Genomic DNA, 22,049 nt, shown 5'->3' with positions numbered 1-22,049 from the left:
CTGTTTTTTCAGACCTGTCTCTTCTCAAGCGTTATCTTATATGCAACTTAAATCTGCACTCCATTCTAGGTAGTCGGCAGCTTGTAGCAGCCAAAAACAAATGCATGAACAGTCATCAACAGAAGTGCTTGTAATATCACGTGGAGAAATTCTGATGCTACATTAGTAATGTCCTATTCTTCAAAAACCACATACCAGAGCAGTCAATTTCTCTTAGCAGCAAGGCAAAAGTTTCCTACAATCAATATAGTATCTATCATTTTTGCCGTTTATTTTTTTAGATACCTTATAGCTTTAATAAGAAAAAATAGTTAGTCACTTTGATCAGGAAGAAAAAAAGGCCTACTCCAAATATCCTCCACTCCACAGGAAAACTCTGACTTGCAAGACACTCATGAGCTTATTTTCTATAACGCAAAAGTTGCAAATCTCAAGTACAGCCAGGGTATGCTCTGGACATTGTAGGTATTTCTTCAATTATTCTCTCAATTGGGGTTTATAAATATATAACTGAAATACCTTGATATATACACCAACATCAGACAAACTGCTGTAGTCCTTCTGTAGCCAAATGATAACTTACTTGTGGTATCTCTTTGGACCCCAAGGCTTTTGGACCCTCTCGATTGAGGAAGCTTCGATAGGCCTGGTAGTTAACTCGTTTCTTTTCAGAGTCTTCAGGACTTACAGACTTTGAAAGAAATAGGCAATAAAATAGTCAAACTCAAGCTTTGCTGTTGTTAAAGTTCCTAATTATATTTTTGTGCTTTAAAGGAGTAGCAAGGACAATGGCTTGTTTTTAAAGTGAATATTCAACTTCATAGCATTTTTTCTTTGTAAAAAGCAATTTCTACAAATTTGAAAAGAAAATGTATACTTCATTCATTGTTTAAACAAGAGCTTATCTCTGTATGGTATTACTCAGAAATGCACTGCATGTGCGGACATTTTTTTGGAATAAAATGGTCACACACCGACTTATTCTAGAAACTGTAACTTAAATTTTTGTTAACCCATGGTAATTGATGCATAAGGCTCTGAGAGACACTTCAGCTTTCAACTTAAAAACAATGCTAATCTGCAAAAATCCTACTATACAAATTAAATGATATCTGGTCTCTTTCTCTGCCTTGGTAACCCATAAAAGACTTCAGAGATGGTTGGTATTTGGCTTCTCTACCGAAATTGCAAGAATTTGTAGGAACTGAGAGTGAAGACAGCGATTTTTGGAAACTTTTTCCAATCAGACTATTAATAAAGATTTGTGTAAGTTTCTGACATTTGAGTTTCTAAAATTAACAAAAAGATATGGTGGGAACTGTTGATAAGCTTACAGGTGGCTTACCTTCACATTTATTTCTATATGTATGTGTGTATGTAATTTGTACATGCGTGCCATATCTACTACATTAAGCAAACTCTCTCCTAAGCCTCCTAAGTGCATCCTGTCTGTGTGTTAAGCAGTAGCCAGAACTATAATCATCTCCATTATCTACTGTGCAAAGAAAATTGTTAGTACATAGGTGATAAAATCTAGGAAATAGAAATCTTATTAACAGCAACATATTACTATAACAAAAATCAAAACACCATCGACTATCCTGATCTCTCTGGATATTAGAATTTCTGCATTATGGAGCTCTTCAGACAAATGAGTGTTTCACACAAGTTCTTGAAGTGATTTTCCATATGTGTATGCTCTTTAAGAATTGCTTATTAACTATAAGCCAAATAAACTGCATATATGGCCTATCAATTCAGTAGTGACAATTAGTCTAGTTCATGGATATGGCTATACTGATCCTATTTTAGGAAGCAACTCACCCAGCAAGGCATACTTGAGTAAGTTTACCATGTAGACACAACCTGAATCCCAAGATCTGCTTCACTGGATGATTCTTTTTTCTTACATTTCTGACATTTTTATTGGAGACTTAAAACATTGCCAAAATGTGACTGCTTAAAATTAAAAATTCTCCAGAAAACTTAATATGAGCATATTAATAAGCAACAATGGTGACAAAGAAGGTAGTAAACTAAAAAAAATAATGTCCTTGTGTCTCTGCCAACCCCCAGTGCATTCATTTCACCTTCTTACCTCAGGCTTTTTGGGAGAAACTCTCTCTTTCTTTGGTGTTGCTTTTTCTTCCTTTTCTGAAGTTTCTCTCTCTCTCGCTGCTACACTCAGACTCTCTCTCTCCTTTTTTTTGCTTTCTTCTTTTTGCTTCAGAGCCACCAGCTTGGAACTAGGTTTCAAAGGCAAGGTCTTATTCATAGCTTTATCAACTGATGGTTCTGGACGTGAACAAGATTCTCTTGTACTTTCAGATTTAGTTTGTTCCTTCTTATTGTAATTCATTCCATCATCTATTGAGTTTGCTATTTTCACCGGAAGTTGGTAGGAAAAAATATACATATTAAACATAAGAATTTTCATGTTTTAAATGTATGAGTTCTAAGATCTGGCTGTATGCAAAAACTACCTTTTTGAGACTGCTTATGTTTGTCTGCTGTGTTTGGACTCATCTTGGTAACCAAAGTTGTTGACTTTACTTCTGGATCGTTACGCACCTACATGAATATGAAGAAAATGCCAGAGTAAGAAATGTGCATACAGGGGTTCTCAACCTTGTGAGACTCAAGGCACCCTCAGAAAATTCCAGTTCTTCATTTTCACTTGCTTTTTGACTACAGAAAAATAAAAGAGCAAATCTTCTGTTGCAAGGAACACAAAGTCCATAACAGATCAGTGTTTTTAACACTGTGAATTCCTACTTGAAATCCCTGGATTTATCTTGTGAATCATGTTTGCGCACCTAACAGGCAAAACATGGACTCTCGAACAGATCTCCAGGAACCCTGGTTGAGTATCACTGCTCTATTCACTAATTAAACAGACTTCTGCAGATTTCAAGCATTTCCCTCAACTTCTAAGGAGTCAATAGGTTAAAAGAAATTGCTTAAAAAAAGTCAGCTCCCACAACTGTGTAGGACAGGGCCCTTACCCAAGAGTATGCCATTAATACCCAAGCAAAAGAGCGTTTTGCAGTCTGCACTTTCTGTTGTCACATGTGCACAAAACTCCTCCCAAAGTCAATGGGAGATGTATACCTGTAGCTTATAATAAATGACTTCCTTAGTTTATCTGGACAGCTCAGGAAAACTACACTTTTGGGTCTTCATTTGTTTTTATTAGTCATCTGAAAAAGGTTACTCATTAGTACCTACTACTGGTGTCTGTGATATGAACTCTCACGTTGGATCAACTTCCTATTTGACTAAGTACGAGACAATATGCTAACCCAAGATTAATTTAAAAGAGCAATCTATACGTGACGGACACTGGTAAAGAACACCAAGTCCATTTTATACCTTCCTTATAAAATTCCATTTCTATAAGGAATTTTGCTACACGCTTCATAGGTAAAAATGTAGCAAAACAACACTGTAATTTATGTCAAAACATCTCCCACATGTGGACCATTTTAAGTCTTTATTACATAAATCATAGGCATGGCAAAAATGCAACATAGCATAGAGGTACTCACGCTACCTCTAAACGTACTTGCTTTAAACATACCCTTTCTACCATACTTAGCTTACTTCTGGTACTCAGATTTGCTACAGAGATCTCCATGAACTTGGGTATGACCTTACATTTCAAATACAGCTTAGAGCCAGGTTCAATATGAATTTCAAACATAAAACCACAAAATCAGTATGGAAACTAGATTCTTAAAGTCTTCAGCATCTTAATAAAGGAAGTCTACAGGGACATACCCACTACAACAAATCTTCATTCAATCAAATATGAAACAGGCAATTAAGTGATGGGTTCAAATGGATGGATTTCTAAATTTGAAGAGAAGACCATAATGACCCAGTAGTTGTCCAATCTCCTTCTCCAAAAGCTTAACATTTATTAGAGTCACAGCTTTTGTCAGACAATGCAAATAGGATCATATAACTATAACCTACTGTACTGTTTAATCTTGGAGTAAGTCCTGTTGTTGGTACATTAAAACAAACATGTATAAACCTACAATTACAACAAAACGACTTGGTAGAGGGGCTAATAAGGAGACAAAAACTACTCTGATGCACCTACTGGCAGACAAATTTGAGTACAGTAAGTTTCAAAGGAAGCAACTGGCACAAAAGGTCAAAGCAATGCAGCTGCTAACACTGAGGGTGAGGAGTCTACTGAAGGGGGAAGACAGGAAAGAGCCAGTATGATCCTGTAAATCAGACAACTTTTTGTATTTTATAAGAAATGCCTAGGAAGTGGCAAGAGGTTCTCGAAGTCAACACAATGAGGGAGCTGAACAAAAAAAATGCAATGCTACCCACATTCCTAAGACCACTGTTTTGTTTTGTTTTGTTTGGGTTCTTTTATTTTGCTTGCTTGCTTGGGGTTTTTAACAACAACTTGGTGGGGGGGAACAATCAAGCAGGTACCTTTTTCACCTTTGGTGTTTCATCCAGCATAGCCAAAGTCCTAGCAAATTCTTCATCTTCATGCAGCTGTCTCTCCAGCTGCGAAAAGGAACAGAACAGTACCTCAGTTCAGATCAGCTGAACAAAATAAACAATAGGCAATAATACCATTTTAGACAGTCTGTTGGTTCAAGACAAAAAGTACATATAACATAGAAAGACAACAAGCAGCTACAACAGTGAATCCTTCTGCTTAAATATCTCTAAATGAGACTCTCCCTCCCCAAAAAGTAAATAGCATTAAACTGAGTAAAATGAATTTTGTACAGTTGCTGATTTCAGTAAGAAGAAACAATCTATATAGATAGGAATCTATGTGGTTCCTTCTCTTGCCCTTCACATTCTTTCGTTATGGAAACGCTTATTAACAAAGGTCTAAAAGGAAGTAAGAATATCACTACACCAGCGGATCGCAACATTTTTAGACTCAAGGCACATTTCCATAACTTTGGGGGATTTAGTGGCACACCTTTTAAATACAGGTACTCCTCACTTAACGTTGTCCTGGTTAACATTGTTTCATTATTACGTCACTGAACTATCAGAGAACATACTCGTTTAAAGTCGTGCAATGTTCAGTTATAACATTACCTGGCCACCGCCTGCTAGTAGGTAACTACTGTGACATAACTGGATTCACTTAACATTCTTTTGCTTTAAGTCACATTTTTCAAGAACTTAACTACAACATTAAGCAAGGAGTAGCTGTCCTAATTTATTTCTTACGGTGCTTACTTACCTTCTCAGATTCCATGGTACCCTTAAAAGGCTCTCACAGGTAGCAGGGTAGGCAGGCCACCCCAGGAGCGGGACGGGGCGGGTGTAGTGCATAGTGGTTGGTGCTGGAAGGGGCTGCTAGAAAGGGCAGACTGGGGAGGATGGGGTTGGTTCATCAGACCCCAGGAGGCAGCTGCCCCTGCAGGAGGCAGAAGCGGGTGACAGCGGCCAGTGGTGCAGAAGCTGGCATCAGTTGAAAGTAGCAAGGACAGGACCCTGCTGTGACCACTTGTTCCATTGCCTGCCCCACCTCTGCCCACAGTCTGTACCCAAGGGAGTGAGCAAGGCCTCTGCTACTGCAGCTGCTCCTCTAGAAACTTGAAGGCTGGTGACTATAGCCACCATTCCCCACAACCACTCACACCAGTGCTGGGAACATGGAAGGAGCTGAAAAAATGCAGCTCTGCATCTGCCCAACTGGAACCTGCCACTTGGAGCACAGGGACAGTCAGCACAGGGCTGCTGAGGAGTTGAGGCTATGCTTTTCGGCTCAGTTCTCCCCCACTCCTCCCATGCTCCTGGAGCTGGTGATAAGGGCTACAGAGAATGGTGCTGGAAGGCTGTGGCAGGCATAAGGTGCCCATTATCAAAGAGTCAGACCACTTCCTATAGGGTCTGAATGTAATACCCCAGGTTAAGAATCACTGCACTACATCCTAACCTGTTACTGGGAACCAATCTGAAGGTTTCAGAGACTGGATCAGCCCTGCGGGGTAAGTAAGAAACAAAGCCTGTTTGTGCTTTAGCATGTGCCAACCACAGAAGCATTTACCTTAACACCAGTTTATTTATACAAAGTTGTCACATTTTTAACATCATGCATTATTTAGCCCTTGACCAGTTTTGATTTCATGCATTTTTTTTTACTTTATGGCAGATATACATTTGTCAGCTGGACTTGTAAGTACTAATTCAAACAAACTGGATTTCCTCCAACAAACGTGTAGGTGCACACATTTCCTCAGATTCTATTTTCGCTTACTTATCTAATTGTGTTAAATGAAAACAAAGCCTCAACGGGTTTCCTTTTATTTGGCCCTAACAAAATAAATGCATCATCTACAACACTGACAGACATTTTGGTCATCACGTTATCTAATATCGCCCCTGCGGGTAAAACTTTGTTCTTTCTAAGGCATTTATTGATAATAGCTGTATTCCACATTACAAAATCAAATCCTTTTACAACAGCAAGTAAACTGTCCTAATCTAAGATCAAACATGCCTTGTTTCATGATTCAAACAGATGACCTCATAAACTCAAGTATGCCATGGGCATTATTTTCTATGTGCCCACAATGCCAGTAGGAGAGTGAAGCCAATATATAATACTTATCTTTGTGGTAGAAAGAATAAAGAAACAGACTATAATTGTAACTCAGGCACTTAAAGAAATAAGGACAAAAAGTAGCTTTTCTGCTGTTATGTACAGTAAACCATACTAACACAAACTGTGTTCTCATCATATACTATTTTTCCTAAACCAGAAATTAATTTCATATTAAAAGGTGTGAACTAACAGAAGGTATTCATTTCTGGGGAGCTCAAGACAGACACTGGGGGCAACAGAGCCAGACTAGATGGCCTTATGAGGTTTCTTCCACCACATTTCCTCTGACCCTAAATGCACGTAGATTAAATAAATATATATTTCATAGGATGCTTAAGCATCACAAATTATTTGTATTACCTATAGAAATGTTTGACCTTGCTTACAACAGAGCAAACATGACAGATATGTATTTTCTTCATATGAACAGTGACAAGCAATAGAAGAAATTTCAGTTTCCATGTGCAAGGCTGATCCATGTGTCAACAAGTGCAAGGAAATCAACAGAGCAACACAGAAAGCAGTCAGGGAAGGCAGAGTTTTCTTAAGTTGAAGTGTGTGTTCCAGAACTGGAGTAGGAAGGTGGTTAAAAAGGGGCAGGCCAGCAGACACATAGATTCAGAGTCATAGACGGCAAGGGACCTCGGAAGATCATCAGGTCCAGCCCCCTGCACCAGGCAGGAAAGACAGGTGGGATCAGGTAACCCCAGTAAGGTGGCTGTCTAGTCTCCTCTTGAAGATTTCCAGGGTAGGTGATTGCACCACCTCTGGAGGGAGCTTATTCCACAGTCTGGACACCCTAACTGTGAAGAAGTCTTTCCTAATGTTGAACCTGAAATGCTCTTCCAGGAGTTTGTGGCCATTACTCCTCGTTCTCCCCAAAGGTGCCCTGGTAAACAGTTGTTCACCAAGCCCCTGGTGTACTCTGCTGATGTAGTGATAAACTGCTACTAAGTCCCCTCTCAACCTTCTCTTTTTCAGGCTGAAGAGTCCCAGGTCCCTCAGCCTTTCCTCATATGGCTTGCCGTGCAAGCCTCTAATCGTATGGGTGGCCCTTCTCTGGACTCTCTCAAGTTGTACCCTCTCAAGTTGTACCACGTCCATCTTAAAGTGCAGTGCCCAGAACTGGATGCAGTACTCTAGTTGGGGTCTAACCAGTGCTGGGTAGAGCAGAAGAATCACCTCCTTGCCTTTGCTGGAGATGCATCAATTGACATATGCCAGAGTTTTATTTGCCCTGCTGGCAACAAAATCACAGTGCCAGCTCATATTCATGCTGTGGTCTATTATTACCCCTAGGTCTCTTTCATTCATAGTGCTGGTCAGGTTGACGTTGCCAAGCCTGCAGGTGTACAGGGGATTGTTCATCCCCAGGCGGAGCATTTTACATTTCTCAACGTCAAACTTCATCTGGTTCTCTGACTCACCCAACTTGCAAGCCTGTCTAGATCCGCCTGTATCTGTAGCCTATCTTCAAGCGTGACCACACTTCCCCATAACTTAGTGTCATCTGTAAACTTGGCCAATGAGCTCACCCCCTCATCCAAATCACTGATGAAGATGTTGAAAAGTATGGGACCAAGCACCCACCCCTGCGGCACACTGGTGCCCACTTCTTGCCCAGATGACACAGATCCATTCATTAGGACTCTCTGGGTCCACCCCACAGCCAGCTTCGCACCCACCTAACTCTCTCGCAGTTAAGCCTGCTATCTTCCAATTTTCTCGTGAGAACATTGTGGGATACCAGATCAAAGGCTTTTTGGAAGTAAAGGTATACAACATCCACCATTTCTCCCTTATCCAGGTGGCAAGTCACCTGAATGTAAAAGGTGATGAGGTTGGTTAGACAAGACCTGCCCATGACAAAGTCATGCTGGCTGTCACTCAGAATCCTACCATTTGCAAGCCTATCGCACATAGACTCCTTAATGAATTTTTCCAGGATTTTCCCTGGGATCGAAGTTAGGTTCTTCGGCCCACAGTTACCCGGGTCCTCCCTCCTCCCCTTCTTGAAGATGGGTACAACATTGGCCCTCTTCCAGTCCTCAGGGACCTCTCTGGAGCGCCACAAGTTTTGGAACAGTTTCGCCAGAGGCTCCGCAATGATGATGGCCAGCTCCTTCAGCACCCTCAGATGGCATTCATCCAGTCCTGCTGACTTACAGATGTCTAATTTCTTTAACTGATCACACACCAGTTCTACAGCAACAGTAGAGAGGCAGTCATTTCTGCCCTGCTCATTCTGTACCCTATCCGGCATGATTTTCCCCAAGAAACAGAGGCAAAGTAGTCATTTGGGAGTTCAGTTTTCTCCTGAGTGTCAGTAACCAGCCACCCCGAGTTGTTGAGCAGCAGCCCCACACTTCTATTTGCTTTCCTCCTATTCCATACATACCTAAAGAAGGACTTTTTGTTGTCCTTGATTCCCATTGCTAATCTGAGTTTGGTCACCACCTTAGCCTTTCCAATTTCTTCCCTACAAGTTGTTGTATAGTCTTCCTTAGGACCTGTCCCCAGCTTCCATTGTTGTCTCAGAGGGGTCTCTTTCTTCTTTCTAAGGAAGACTATGATTTTCCTGTTTAACCAGGAGGGCTTCCCAGTCCTTCTGCCCTTTCTCAGCGTGGAAATGAACTTCCTTTGTGCTTCAAGGATTGTCCCCTTAAGAATCAACCACTCTTCATGCACATTTTTTGCCTCCAGTCCCTGGTCCTGCAGCACTTGCCCTACTAGTGACCTGAGCTTGTTGAAATTTGCATTTTTCAAGTCGAAGACTTCAACCCTGCTATCAGATTTTTCTGCCTTGTGACGGACAGTGAACGTGATGGTTTCATGATCACTGTCACCCAGGCTACCCTCTATTTCTAAGTCGGTCACCAGGTCATCTCCTTTCACCAGGACCAAGTCTAGTAAAGCTGCAGGAGACTGAGAGGAAGAACAACAAGATTATGGCAAAGGTTGATCCAGGCAAAGATTGGTTACAAAACCAAATTAACATCTACAGAAGAACACTGCTTAAAAATCATTTTTAGGCAGATATGGGAAGTCTGTATTCCTTTCCCAAGCCACCAGAGCAGCACATTCATGGAACTGCTTTTTTGGCTCAAAACAAAGTCCAGCAACTGTGCTGTCAAAAAAGTGCTGTTGGCAGATTCGTCACATCTGGGGGCAGAGAGGCAGGGCAATGTCTTTTTTTAAGCTTACCTCTGCATCCTCCTCAAGCTGCAATATCTTAGCAATGGCCTCATCTTCCAGTGTGGAATCTCTGCTTTGAGAAGGCTACATTTTAAAGAAAGGGGGAGAGAAAAAAAAACAATGGTTCAATTTCCTGTCATTGACTACATAGGCACATAGGGATACCATTCTATATGCCAGACTATGCTCTGCCCACTTATATTTGGTACATTTATCAATAGGGTGATGGTTGTACCCCAATAGAGAATGGGATATAGAACATTTTGTTTCTAGCTCTCTAGTCTGAACTCAGTACAGTTTACGAGTGGCTGAAAGATTTATGCAATCTGAAGAGAAACCATATTACCATTCGCGATTAACTCCAAATAGTGTGTGAAGTAAGTGGTTTCACTCAGTTGAAAGGAGTCCCCATACTGACCATAGCAGCAGACCAGCTCAGAAAAGCAGCCAATGATTGTTTCACATGGAGTATGAGCTACTTTCTTTCACCCTTAAAGCATTTCCTCTGCCTTTGACATAAGGACAGAATAATAGAAGGAAATGTGCACTGCTGTTTGCCTAAGCAACCTGTACATATTATGTTGGTAAATAACTCCATACTCAACTGGCATCACTACAGATTTTGAATTTAAAGTTAAATTATGCTTTTGAAATTGAAGCTGAAAAGTTACTACTATGCTCATGACTTTTTAAATTAGGCATCTGATGATATTGTATTGACAGGATAATAGAGCTTTAATTAAAATTAAATTACAAGAAATTCCTTATTGGGCTTTTCGCTATACATTTAAAATTAAGATTACACATAGTTGCTTACAGAAAGAAGTTTAGACTTGGAAAGAACATACTGTCATTAAAAAGTCAAATTTTAAAAACTAAAATTTTAACCCATCCCTACCTCTCAAAGCTCTAGACAGTAACTGTTTTCATATACTACCCAGGATCCCCGTCCTGATTATAAAAGAGCTACATATTAGGATCTCTCTCTCTGGGTACAAACAGACAAAGCTGGGTACAAACAGACAAAGCTGTTCTACAATGTCACTGATTCAGAACTGGTTCACAATTGTGCAATGTCCTATGGCTCCTATACCAGAGCATGGAAGCGAGCCACTAGCCCAGCATGCATCACATGGGAGAGTGGGGAGGGCAGGATGCTTGCACCCATGCTTTGAAAGTCCCAGAGGTGACTGATCTGCAGCTGGGGCCTTGTAACTTTTCTGCTTACTTAAGCAAGAATTTAGTATGTTTCAGTGGCTAGCAAATAACCAAAATTTGAAGTGTGGTTGTCTGATTTGAAAGGGCGGTGGTGGGAGGAGGTGCTTCTTCCTACACTTGTAGGTGCCTAGGGACTGGCAGAGTATGAGGGGCTGCAGGTAAGCAGGGAGTGAAGATGCAGCTGGTTATTAGATAAGATAGCTTTTATCGAAACAGTGAAAAGCACCTCTCAGATAAGAAGTGCCAAGAAAAAAAGAAGGGGGGGGGGGGGGGCAGTAGAGTTCTGGCTACAAACCAGAGCAGTCAGTAGAAGTGTGCTGAGGGTGGCGGGGGGAAGCAATGTAGTATGGGATACCTAGAGGACTGACCAGCCCCATGCCACAGGACACTTGGTGTCCACACGTAACACTGAACTAATTCAAGTGAGCTAGTTCAAAACAGTACTTGATTTTACAGGTACACTTTTGAACCATTCCAGGCAGATTTAAACTGGTTTAACAGGCGTGTACAACTATTCACTTCATGTTTAAATCATGTGTAAACCCATCCAAGTGTTATGTGGATCCATATAAGGATACAAGGGGAAGAACAAAAAATTATTTACGTTTGTTCTGATCTTTTCAAAGAGGAAAAAAATCAAACATATTTGGGCATCTCTTGTACACCTAGATGCCACAGTCAAAGTTACATTCACGCTTCCTTTGCCTTTAAAAATCATGTCAAGAAACAAAGAAATGGTCACATGGCTATTCCTCATTACTATTAAACTAGCCATTTTGTTCTGCCATCAAACACATGAGAAGCTAAAAAAAGGAATACCATGAATACCCACCTCTTTTCTTTTGCTTGATACGAGTATCTTCTCTGATCGTTGGACACTACCAGTTCCAAAATAATCAAGTGCTGAAGTTGGTGTCAGTTTTCCTGGAGATAACGGTTTACTTTTAGCTTGTGGTTTTGCATCTTCCTTTCTCACTCCTGCTGTTCCTTGGCAGCTGTGCGCTGACGCCCCATTTTCCTTCAGTTTCAAGCAAGTTTTCTTAACAAAGTCATCTTCTTCATCTTAAGAAAACATTTAAATTACTCTTTGCTACTGTGACCCTCAAGAAGTTCTTATAACATAAGCAAAAAGATAATTATCTAGAACAAGTTCTCTTTGCACCTTAAGGTGCATCTTTGCAAACACTGCAAAGATGTTCAGTGTTTGTTTAAAGAAAAAACTCAAAGCAACACTCTAATTAGATAATTTAGGAACAATGTGGACTACAAACATTCATGGTTCCTATCAGCTTTACATATACACAGTGCTGGAATGCTATTAAAAAAACCCAGGCTAATATTTCCATTTAATTATATGAGGTATTTACAACTGCATATAAAATTACTACTGTACTAATACAGCACCTTTCATTACACAAAAGTTTTACAAAAATTAAACATTCTCATTTTACAGAAGCACAGAAAGATCAGGTGACTCCACAGTAGAATTAAAATCTTCCGACTCCCAACCCTCTCTCTCAAAACATCTGCACCACATCTTAAAACAACATGAAATTAAAATAAAGGTCTCTTTTGTCATAATCATTTTGGTCAAAATAATGTATCCAATGCACAACATTATATAAATCTAAAGTTTCATTTTAATATTTGAATAGTCATTATCACTGTAACTAAGCCTCTGTTTACCAGCAACTGATAACAATATAAGTATTTAAGAGAACAACTGACAGGAGAACAAGAAATGCACTGCTGGGCAGCAGGTTCACCTGTCCATTTTTATTTACAAGAAGTCTGCAGGGCAACTACTTGAAGACGGGGAGGTTTTATTTTATTTTTTTTATGCTCCCGCCTCTAGCAGGGGCATTCACTGGCAAGGTTCAAAACACTTTACAAACTACAGTAAAATCTAGTTACTGTATCAGTCCAAGAGTAGTGGTAGTAATCATCTCCAAGCAACAATTATCAATAGTTGGCCATTTCAACTTTGTGAAAGAAGGATTTCTGACCTTTGAGGGAAATATATTTCCCTCATTATAAAAGTCAAAAATCCTTCTTTACTGTGTCTCAGTATGGCATGCAAAACACATTTCACAAAGCTGAAATGGCAAACTATTGATAATTGCTGCTCACACACAATTAATCTGAAGCAACACTATTCGGAATTTAGCTATAATACATATACATATGTGTGTGTGTACCATAGCCAAATTCAAATTGGCTTATTATATGAGAATTGTATGATTATGAAGATAAAGTATAATTTTACTACAAAAATTCAGTGTTCACAATATAAGAATGACAACATGATTACGAGAGAGTAAAACAGGAGATAACTGTGCAAAATAGAATGGTTAATTGCATGTTTTGTTCAGCCAAAAAATGCTGAATAATATCTAATGCTGTGCAAGAGTTGGCTCGAGAGGCTCTATGGAAGATAACTTTTAAGCCAATAAATTCTAAGTAACAAATTCTTTTGTGATTTGGTATGCATGTACTTTTGGAAATGCCTAATTATGCTTTAACAGGTGATGAATTAGGCAAAAAGCATTTTGTGCATAAATCAGTGGAACTCTAGCAGGTATTATTGGTATATTAACTAATAAGACCATAGTGACGAGTTATCCTACTGACTAATGAAACCAGTTTTCACTATATTACTTCCTCCTCCTCTGCATTGTATAGTCACCTCTGACAGAGAAAAGTAGCCATTTATCAATACATAATAATAGTGGACAACAGTTCAGCAAAGTAGGCCTTAATTAACTGAAATTAAGTGAATTTGACGTTATGTTAACTGCCCTACATGACTAAGGAACAACTCAGACTGCTCAATACAAACAAAGTTAAAGGTTTGGTCTTAAGGAATTTGTTCTGCAAAGGTGCTGAAAACTTTTTCCTGGTTGTTAAAACATATTCACCATAGGTTCAAAGAAAACTACCATTAGCAACTGTTTTCACAATAGTAAAGAATTTATCACCAAAGAAAAACAGGGCTGGCAGGGACCTCAGGGGAACCCTATTAGAGGAGCATCACATAGATCTTTGGGGAATCCATACAAAAACAATTACACTGAATCACAAGTGTCCTGGGAAAAAAATATTCCCAAAGAGCTGCAAAAGAACAACTGTCCTTAGACACCAAACCCTCCAGTCAGTATAGGAACATGCCCTAGAGTTAACATTTTGATTTTGTTCATCCTGGATCTGATCCAAAGCTTACTCAAGTCAACTGAAAGACTCCAGGCATCTTCAGCAAATTTTGGAGCTGGTCCTCTTATTTATTAATCAGAGTTAAAAGACTGCTTGGTACTGAACATTACAAGAGACACTGAATGAGACACCCTGCCTCCAGTGCTCCCACAGAGGGATTTTGTCAAGCAGGCCCCACCCAAATGTGGAAATATGGCAGTGCAGCCCCCTCAGATGCGCATCCCCACCAGGTCTCAAACACATCCAAGACAAAGATCAGCAGGGAGGGCTCACCCTGTTGTTTCTGAGTTTAAGCTTGAGCAGGGCATATTCAAGAGCAATTCCTCCTTGGGAGCACTAGAGATGTCAGAAGGGGTACACAGTAGGGCTGTGCGAAGCTTTGGGTGCCGATTCGATTTGGATGAGATTCAACCCAAATCGGTGGCCGAATCTCCGAATCGAATCAGGAGACCAATAAAAAGATCCAAATCGATTTGAAGCTCTCCGAATAGATCCGGAAAAGATTTGGAGAGCTTTGGAGATTCAGGCAGTCCCTGCTCGCTGCCACACGGAGCTGAACCCGGACTCCATGCTGATAAGTAAGGGACGGGAAGGGAACCATGGGGGGGGACCCCTGCCAGGCCCCATTCCCTGTCTGCTCCCTCAGATCTCCTGAGCACCCCCTGACCCCCACCCGCTCTCCCAGCCTCATCAATGGGTGCTCTGCCCAGCCCCCGCGTCCCAGCACTCACCCGCTGCTGCAGCGGCCACCAGGGCTTCTGGGGACTTGTGGCAGAGTCCCCCACACAGATGGGCAATAGGGATGCCTCCCCCCGCTTGGCAGGAGCCAGTGAGTGCAGGGCTTTAAGAGCCGGAATGCTGGGGCTGGGTGGGGCAGCCACTGACAGGGCTGGGAGAGCCAACACGGGATGGGGACTGTTTGATTCGGAGAATCCGAATCCAACGCAAATACTAACTGCTTCGCGCAAGCCTAGTACACAGGCAAAATAAACAAGACAGCAAGACGAAGATGTGAGTTCAAAAAATTGTTTCTGCTGACAATAACACATCTGTTTTGTACGGTGGATCACAACTGTTAGACTTCACAGAAGAAGGGATTTGAATTAGTCATCCTATATACTTCTTAAGTATATCCAGAGAAAAAAGTCAAAAAAAAGCCAAAGAGACAACAGTTAAAGCAGGACACAAAAAGAACAGCTAAACCTAAGTTTTATGTGCATGAAGAAGTAAAGGGAGGAAGCACAGGGAGCTGACAGGAGCAGAACTGGAAGAGTCTTATCTGTGTGCTCCAAAACAAAGCCTATTTTTTATTTCTCAAGGATAGCATCTCTACAGCTTCCCTTAGGATACTATTCAACAACAGGAAATTTTTCTGATATACATACTTGGCCATGATCACAAACAGTTTAGCACAAAAATGTTTCCATTTTCCAATTTCCTGTAATTCTAGACTCCTATTACTTGTTTTTACACTGTGATTATATATGATTCCTCTTTCTCCTTATCGGTGTCTCCCAAATGTTCATTATCCATACAATTATCAATAAAATGTGGACATGCTCATGATATAGCAACACCACTTTCTACCTTTCTTGCCGCATGGGTTGTATTTTCTATATCTGCTTATTTCTCTCCCTTTTGTCTTTTTTTATTCCCTCCCTTCCTTGATAAAAATGCAACAGTAAGTGTTGAAGACAATAACATGAAGATTCTGCACTTGAATGCTTACTATGCAGTACATACAAACGATTCAATGGGATATCCATGCTACTTGTATAAGCTGTTCTTACGAGGAAAAAACTAATTTATCGACTACGTCAAAATCCCTGCAGAATGTCTAAATACAAGATTCTTCCACCAGAGAGACAGATTTTCTATCCAATTCAGCATATAATGTAATAGATTAGACACAGAAAATCAAATAGCGGTCTGCAACAGGAAGGTGGGAACCCCTACCTCTAGGATACCAATTAAGCTGGTCTCAACACACCAATATATTTCCTTTGGCATTAGTACACCTCCTATTGCCATTAAGTTCAAATTAACAGAGCATAGCACATCTGGGACAGTCTGATGCTGGATGAGTCAGACTCCTAATTTTCCCTGGTTTGATATCTTAATAGGAAAGTGCTTGTTTGGCAAACCTAATTTCAGAATTATTTTCACTCCTTACAATTTTTCAGTTAAACAAGAAAATGCATTTCCAGGGGTAAAATGAGCATCTTACTAAAATTAAGTTAATAAGGTTATAACTATACTCATCTGTCTCTGGGGAAAAGAAAGAACAAGTCTCTGTCTACTTGCATTATTCTTAACCATAAAGCTGACACTATTCTAGAACAAAACCCTTATTTTTCTCTATTGAATGTACAAAATCAGCACATTAAAGAAAAATTCAATATTGTAACTATTTAAACAAAAAATTAGTACAGGATATTGCTTTCTGTCAGCTGAAGAGATGCACAGGGTAAATATAATTAAGCTTCATTAAAAAGGATGTTGATTTTTTTCTTGGAGTCATATTTATGATGCAAGCGCTTTAAATATTGCTGGTAATTAAAGCAAAGGTCTAATTATGCCTTTCCTAGAAAAGACTGAATTGGAAAGGTTTACTGCATTCACACTGAGAACAAACAAAGCAGGCTTACAGAGCTGTTCACAACACCAGAACATAAAAATATCTGAAAATGTAAACCAGAAAAGGAAGAAAAAGCAGAACAAAAACACTGAAGTAACTATCCAGAGAACAGATAGCTTTCTGATTATAACCCATTCTGCTTCCAAAAAAAATGGATTTCAACAACCTGATGCTCTCTTAGATAAGATTCAGATACAGTAATTCATCTAACTTCTTCTGAAGTCACTAAGAGCTAGATGCACAAAGGACTGGGGGCCTAAACTCCCACTAAATTCCAAGTGGTCTTACTGAGACCTAGATACTTTCCAGATTTGCAGATGTGCTGAGACTCTTCGGAGAAAGCTTAACAGATCTTCCTCAAAGCTAAACTGCTCAGACTCGCCTTTATTTTCAGGCTGTTGCATGAGATGGGAGCCATAAGGTTTGCCTTATTAAAACCCATGGTGCCCTTTTATTTTCCTGTCTTTGTAATGTACAGCATAAAGATAATTTTCTCCTCTGTGACGTTTTACATTGTAGTTACCAAGGATGCTCTACCTTGCTGTTAGGACTAATTGAGGAGTATCTAAGATACAAAATGGAAGATGTCATAACTTATCAGAAGGTTCAGAAGGCTGTCAAAGATGTCCCTTCCCCAAGTACACATAATCTAATGTGATGAAACTGATTACAGAAGGAAACAAACAAAAGACAACCACACAGCAATCCCTTCCTGTTAATCATTCAGCTATCACTCATCTCTTATGACCTTAATTTTTCTAGTTTTCCAATAGCCAGTCTCTAAAAAGTAAATACATTCTCCATTTACTCTCTTCTCACATATGATAAAGAAATAAAAACATCATTTTTGTTTTTAAAATAGTTGTACAAGTTTGTTTGTTTGTTTAAGATGATTCGTTTAAGGTTATTATTTGCCTACCCTCAGTAATTCAACCATCACTAAGAAAACAAAAAAAACATTTTTTCCTGGTAAACAGAATAAGTGAAGCTGCTGAGAGACATGTCTTTTCCAATGCCTACAAACCCTATTCAGGCCTGAAGATGGGTGATTGTGCCTAAAAGCTTGCAAATAACTTATTTCCAACTACTCAGTTGGTCTAATAAAAGATATCACATCTACCCAAAGAACCTTGCTTGCCTATGTGCTTAGACCAACACAGCTACAACCAAAAACCTAGCATTTTGAGGAAAAAAAGCTCTTTTAAACAGTTAAAAGTAGACCATATTTCAGAACTAATTATTTCTGTAAAAGTTTCCTCTTCCACTTGCAGAAATGTCAGAAACGAAAGACAGTCATGTGAACAATGTGCTAGACTGGACTGATAATCAGGAACCCAAGCTCATTAGTAATGACAAGTACAGCCTACAAACCACCTTCAAAAGCCGGGGACCTACAGGCACTGAAGAAAAAAGAACAGAAAATGCCTCCCTGACACAAAGATCTTACAATCCATCTCAAATCCTGGTGTGGTCTATGAACCTGTGTGACACTGAATGAGCCATTTAATCTCCCCATACTCTCAGCTCCCAGTCACTTCAATGCATTAGCATTCTCCATCTCTTTTTCATTTCTACTCAGATTGCAAACACTTCTGGGCACAGACTAACCCTTAATATAATGTTTATCCATTGGTTAGCCCAAGAAAGGTTATCTACATGCTGCCATATACTAATATTAAACTTAACTGTTTATTTAATGAGAGACTTACACTAAATTAGGCAAATACACTCCTGCTTAAAAAATCTGTAACATGGTCCAAATTAAGCTAATATATACCTTTTGCTATTAAAAATCATAGTGAGAGGATATTATTTTTATATGATGGTGTTTATTGAACATATTTTTTCAACTCAAAACTAAATGTTATCACTGTCCTGTTAAGTAGCAGGATATTACTATTTATTTGCGTTAAAGTAACACCAAGGCATTACTATGCCAAGCACTGTGCATGTAACAGTACCATTCCTGTCCTAAAGAATCTGTCCTGTCACAATCTAGGGTGAGGTTCTATAAAGGCTCAGTGCAGTTTTTCCTTTGGGTCTTTTTGTTTGCTGTGTTGGCATTTTTTTCCTGATATACCAACCAGTTATTTTAATATAATATGATTATTTTAGAATCACAATAACCAAGAGTCAGTACATCACCAAATACTTTATTAATAAAAATCACTGCCTGGGCCTTCTGCAATTTCTTTTCATTTTTTATTTTGTTCTTAAAACTAATTCCAAAATCTTTGACTTTTTAACAGAATAAACTCAAAGACAAGCAAGCAGAACCTCCAAAACTTTTGTTATGGTTTATTTTGTTTAAGAAGATGATTAGCCTTAAATAATATGAAAAAAAGTAATTTAAAAACAGATATCACGTTTGACTAAGGCAATGTAATGTCTGAGTATTAAAACTGAGGTAAGTCCACTAGTAACCAAGCTTCAGAAACTGGTCTTTACAGTCCTCTAGAGTTTTGCTTAGTGTTCAGTTTCTCAACATGCAATTTTAGTTTAGGTGGATACAAACAAGCACTTTAAACTAAGACTGTTAGCCCTTCTGTCTCTGATGACATGTCAAGGCTCTATGCTATAATAAAGATATAAAACCAACAAGCCTAGGCCATTTGAATTCTAATCCATGTCACCACTTTAGTGGAGAAGTCAAATAGATGTGATCAAAGGTCACTTCAGGAAGATTTTCTCTTTTTCTGTTACTTTAAGAGGAAAAGGTTCAACCCTGGATATTCTGAGAAGAGGAAACTGGTCTACAGATGTAACACAACAGAAGTTTGGCGCACACAGACTGATTTAAAAATGTCAGAACCCAATCTAAGGGCATTCTTTACATGTGCTCTGGAGGTGGGAGGCTCTGGGATCTGCTCTAATTCAAGCACCTGCAGCGTTTCATGTATTCAGCATCCCTCGCTTCAAAATGGCAGCAGGAAGTAAGGCCAATGAGGAGAATAATGTGAGGTATGCCTTCTCAAAATCATGCCTAAAGTCACATGGCCTGTAATACACATTTTATTCAATGTACACCAAAATAAATTATGAAGCCAACCAAGTTTCAATTTTTACCTCAGACAGTTTCTTAAGTTTATCAAACTAGGCCAGGTTTGACAGCCAGGGTCTTTAGAATATCTGTTCTCTGTTGCCAAAAAACAACTCATTTCCTTCAAATTAGGCAGACAAGGTTCCTTGGGTGAATTTGATATCTTTTATTAGACCAACCCAAATGGTTGGAGAATAGTTATTAAGCAAGCTTTCGGGTTCAAAAACCCTTCGTCAGGCTCAGGAAGCTGCAGCAGTTGGTGTGTGCTCTTCCTGGATGGACTGAAAAGTAAACAAGCCAGGGGCTGGGCTGGGCTGGGGCAGGAAGCGCACACCAACTGCTGCAGCTTCCTGAGCCTGACGAAGGGTTTTTGAACCCGAAAGCTTGCTTAATAACTATTCTCCAACCATTTGGGTTGGTCTAATAAAAGATATCAAATTCACCCAAGAAACCTTGTCTGCCTATATCCTTAGACCAACACGGCTACAACCTAAACCCCTGCTTCCTTCAAATTAGGCATTCATATTGTTCAATAAATGGAAGCTTCTAGATGTGTGTAAACCATACATAAAACCTTTAAAAATCATCAGTGCATTTACTCTTACAGCCATCATCAGTATCTAACAAGTAAAAACTGGATGGGTGCCATTTTAGCCCAATATAAAATTTAATATTCAAAATTTAAAATTAAATAATCATATAGCAAAAAAGAGTGAAGAACCAGAACTTATAAAATTCTCAAGTCTTCACTGGACAATGCGCCTTACAAGATAACCTACCCACATATTTTAAAACAACATTTTTTTTTTGTTTTAAGTGAAACATTAAAAAAAAAAAAAGGTGGAAATGTTTTAAGATGGTGGCAACGAGCTCCCAATACAGTAGGCAGCAGCAGTTTCATTTCTACTGTATGTAGGAGGTAGCAACTGGCTCAAAAGTACAAACTGAAATCTTTTTGAAACACTGAACTTCAAGCACACTGTTGTACGGGGTTTTCAAAGGCCTCTTTCCTGATGAATGTCAAACTGACCCACTGAGGACACACTGGCTCTGATCCTGAAACAGCACTGAATTCAACAGGAACTAATGTTAAGTAAATGTGGAGCTCAGCTAGCCTTGGTTTTAAGCTACATTTCACCAAACATAATTATCTCAAAATGAAATATAGTGAAGCTGGGATTTAATTTCTCATTTAATCAAAGTAGCAGAATTTTGCTGCAGTTTAATTATAACACCTATTTCTGAGAGCACCCTAAATAAAAATAAAAGCTTATCCCATGCTATTAAAAACAGATTAAAAACTGAGCTCCAAAAGAAGGAATCTAGAGAACAATGTCAGTATTCAACACCTTTATAAAATTATCACTGCAAAAAAAGATTATAGGTGTTTAAAATGTGAAATATATTCAATGTCAAATCAAATCACCGCAAAGTTCAAAGTATTAAATATAATCAATTAGTGCTGTATGTCATTTCTACCCTCCCCCATCAACAAGGTAAAGAATTATGATAGCGGTACAAAATTTACACGGGAAATGTCTACTAATGAACCCTCATCTCCCTAACGATATCATCAAAACACACTACGCTGATCAGATAAAAAACACCATAAACCTTATGTAACAACTCAAAGATTGGCTATGTAATTATTAGAAAAAAATGTTTTAGTCTCAACCGTTACAAAAGCAAAGAGATGTTATAAGGCCACATATGGGTGTTTGTTTCTATTGGTAAGAATTTCTCTGAAATTTTCTCTGTAGAAAAATAGCCTAGGATGCATTCCGGCCCCTGGCTAGAGAGAGAAACAAGCAAAATCTAGCTGGGGAGCCCTGAAGGGCTGCTCCCTGGGCCACCCACACCTTTGGAGAGCCCATTAATTTAAAAATCTGTCCTCCCCTCTGCTTGGGAAAGGGACAGGCTGTCAATAAGAAACCCCCAAGAATTTAAATCCCTTCACATGCAGCCCAGATGAGCTGCACATGGGGTGATTTAAAGCAGGACCCATAAGGAAGTGGGGCCAGGGAGAGCTTCCCCAACCCCAAGCCTCCATTCTCCAGCTTTTAAAATCACCACATGTGCCATGGTATATAAAACCCACAAGGCCATGTTATCAGGGTGGAGGGAAGCACTTAAAACCCAGGGAC

At 39.4% G+C, this 22,049-nt stretch overlaps 1 protein-coding gene across 2 annotated transcripts in view; it reads right to left on the bottom strand.

Annotated features, from left to right (window-relative positions):
- The window catches only part of RFC1 (replication factor C subunit 1), a 76,545-nt gene that overhangs the window by 19,466 nt on the left and 35,030 nt on the right, over positions 1 to 22,049 (bottom strand). Inside the window, exons 5-10 of one of the 2 annotated variants that reach the window (XM_006029225.3) lie at positions 11,850 to 12,079; positions 9,809 to 9,883; positions 4,459 to 4,536; positions 2,484 to 2,571; positions 2,099 to 2,379; positions 584 to 691 (exon numbers count right to left, since the gene is read on the bottom strand). In XM_006029225.3, coding sequence (XP_006029287.1) covers positions 584 to 691; positions 2,099 to 2,379; positions 2,484 to 2,571; positions 4,459 to 4,536; positions 9,809 to 9,883; positions 11,850 to 12,079 — 860 coding nt within the window. The remainder of the gene's footprint in view (positions 1 to 583; positions 692 to 2,098; positions 2,380 to 2,483; positions 2,572 to 4,458; positions 4,537 to 9,808; positions 9,884 to 11,849; positions 12,080 to 22,049) is intronic. The other variant, XM_006029226.3, reaches the window with a different exon arrangement.

Source organism: Alligator sinensis, unplaced genomic scaffold, assembly GCF_000455745.1.
Source record: "Alligator sinensis unplaced genomic scaffold, ASM45574v1 scaffold246_1, whole genome shotgun sequence".
NCBI classification, from domain to species: Eukaryota; Metazoa; Chordata; order Crocodylia; family Alligatoridae; genus Alligator; species Alligator sinensis.
Note: the sequence above shows the minus strand (reverse complement) of the source record. Positions and strands in the feature narration are given on the sequence as shown.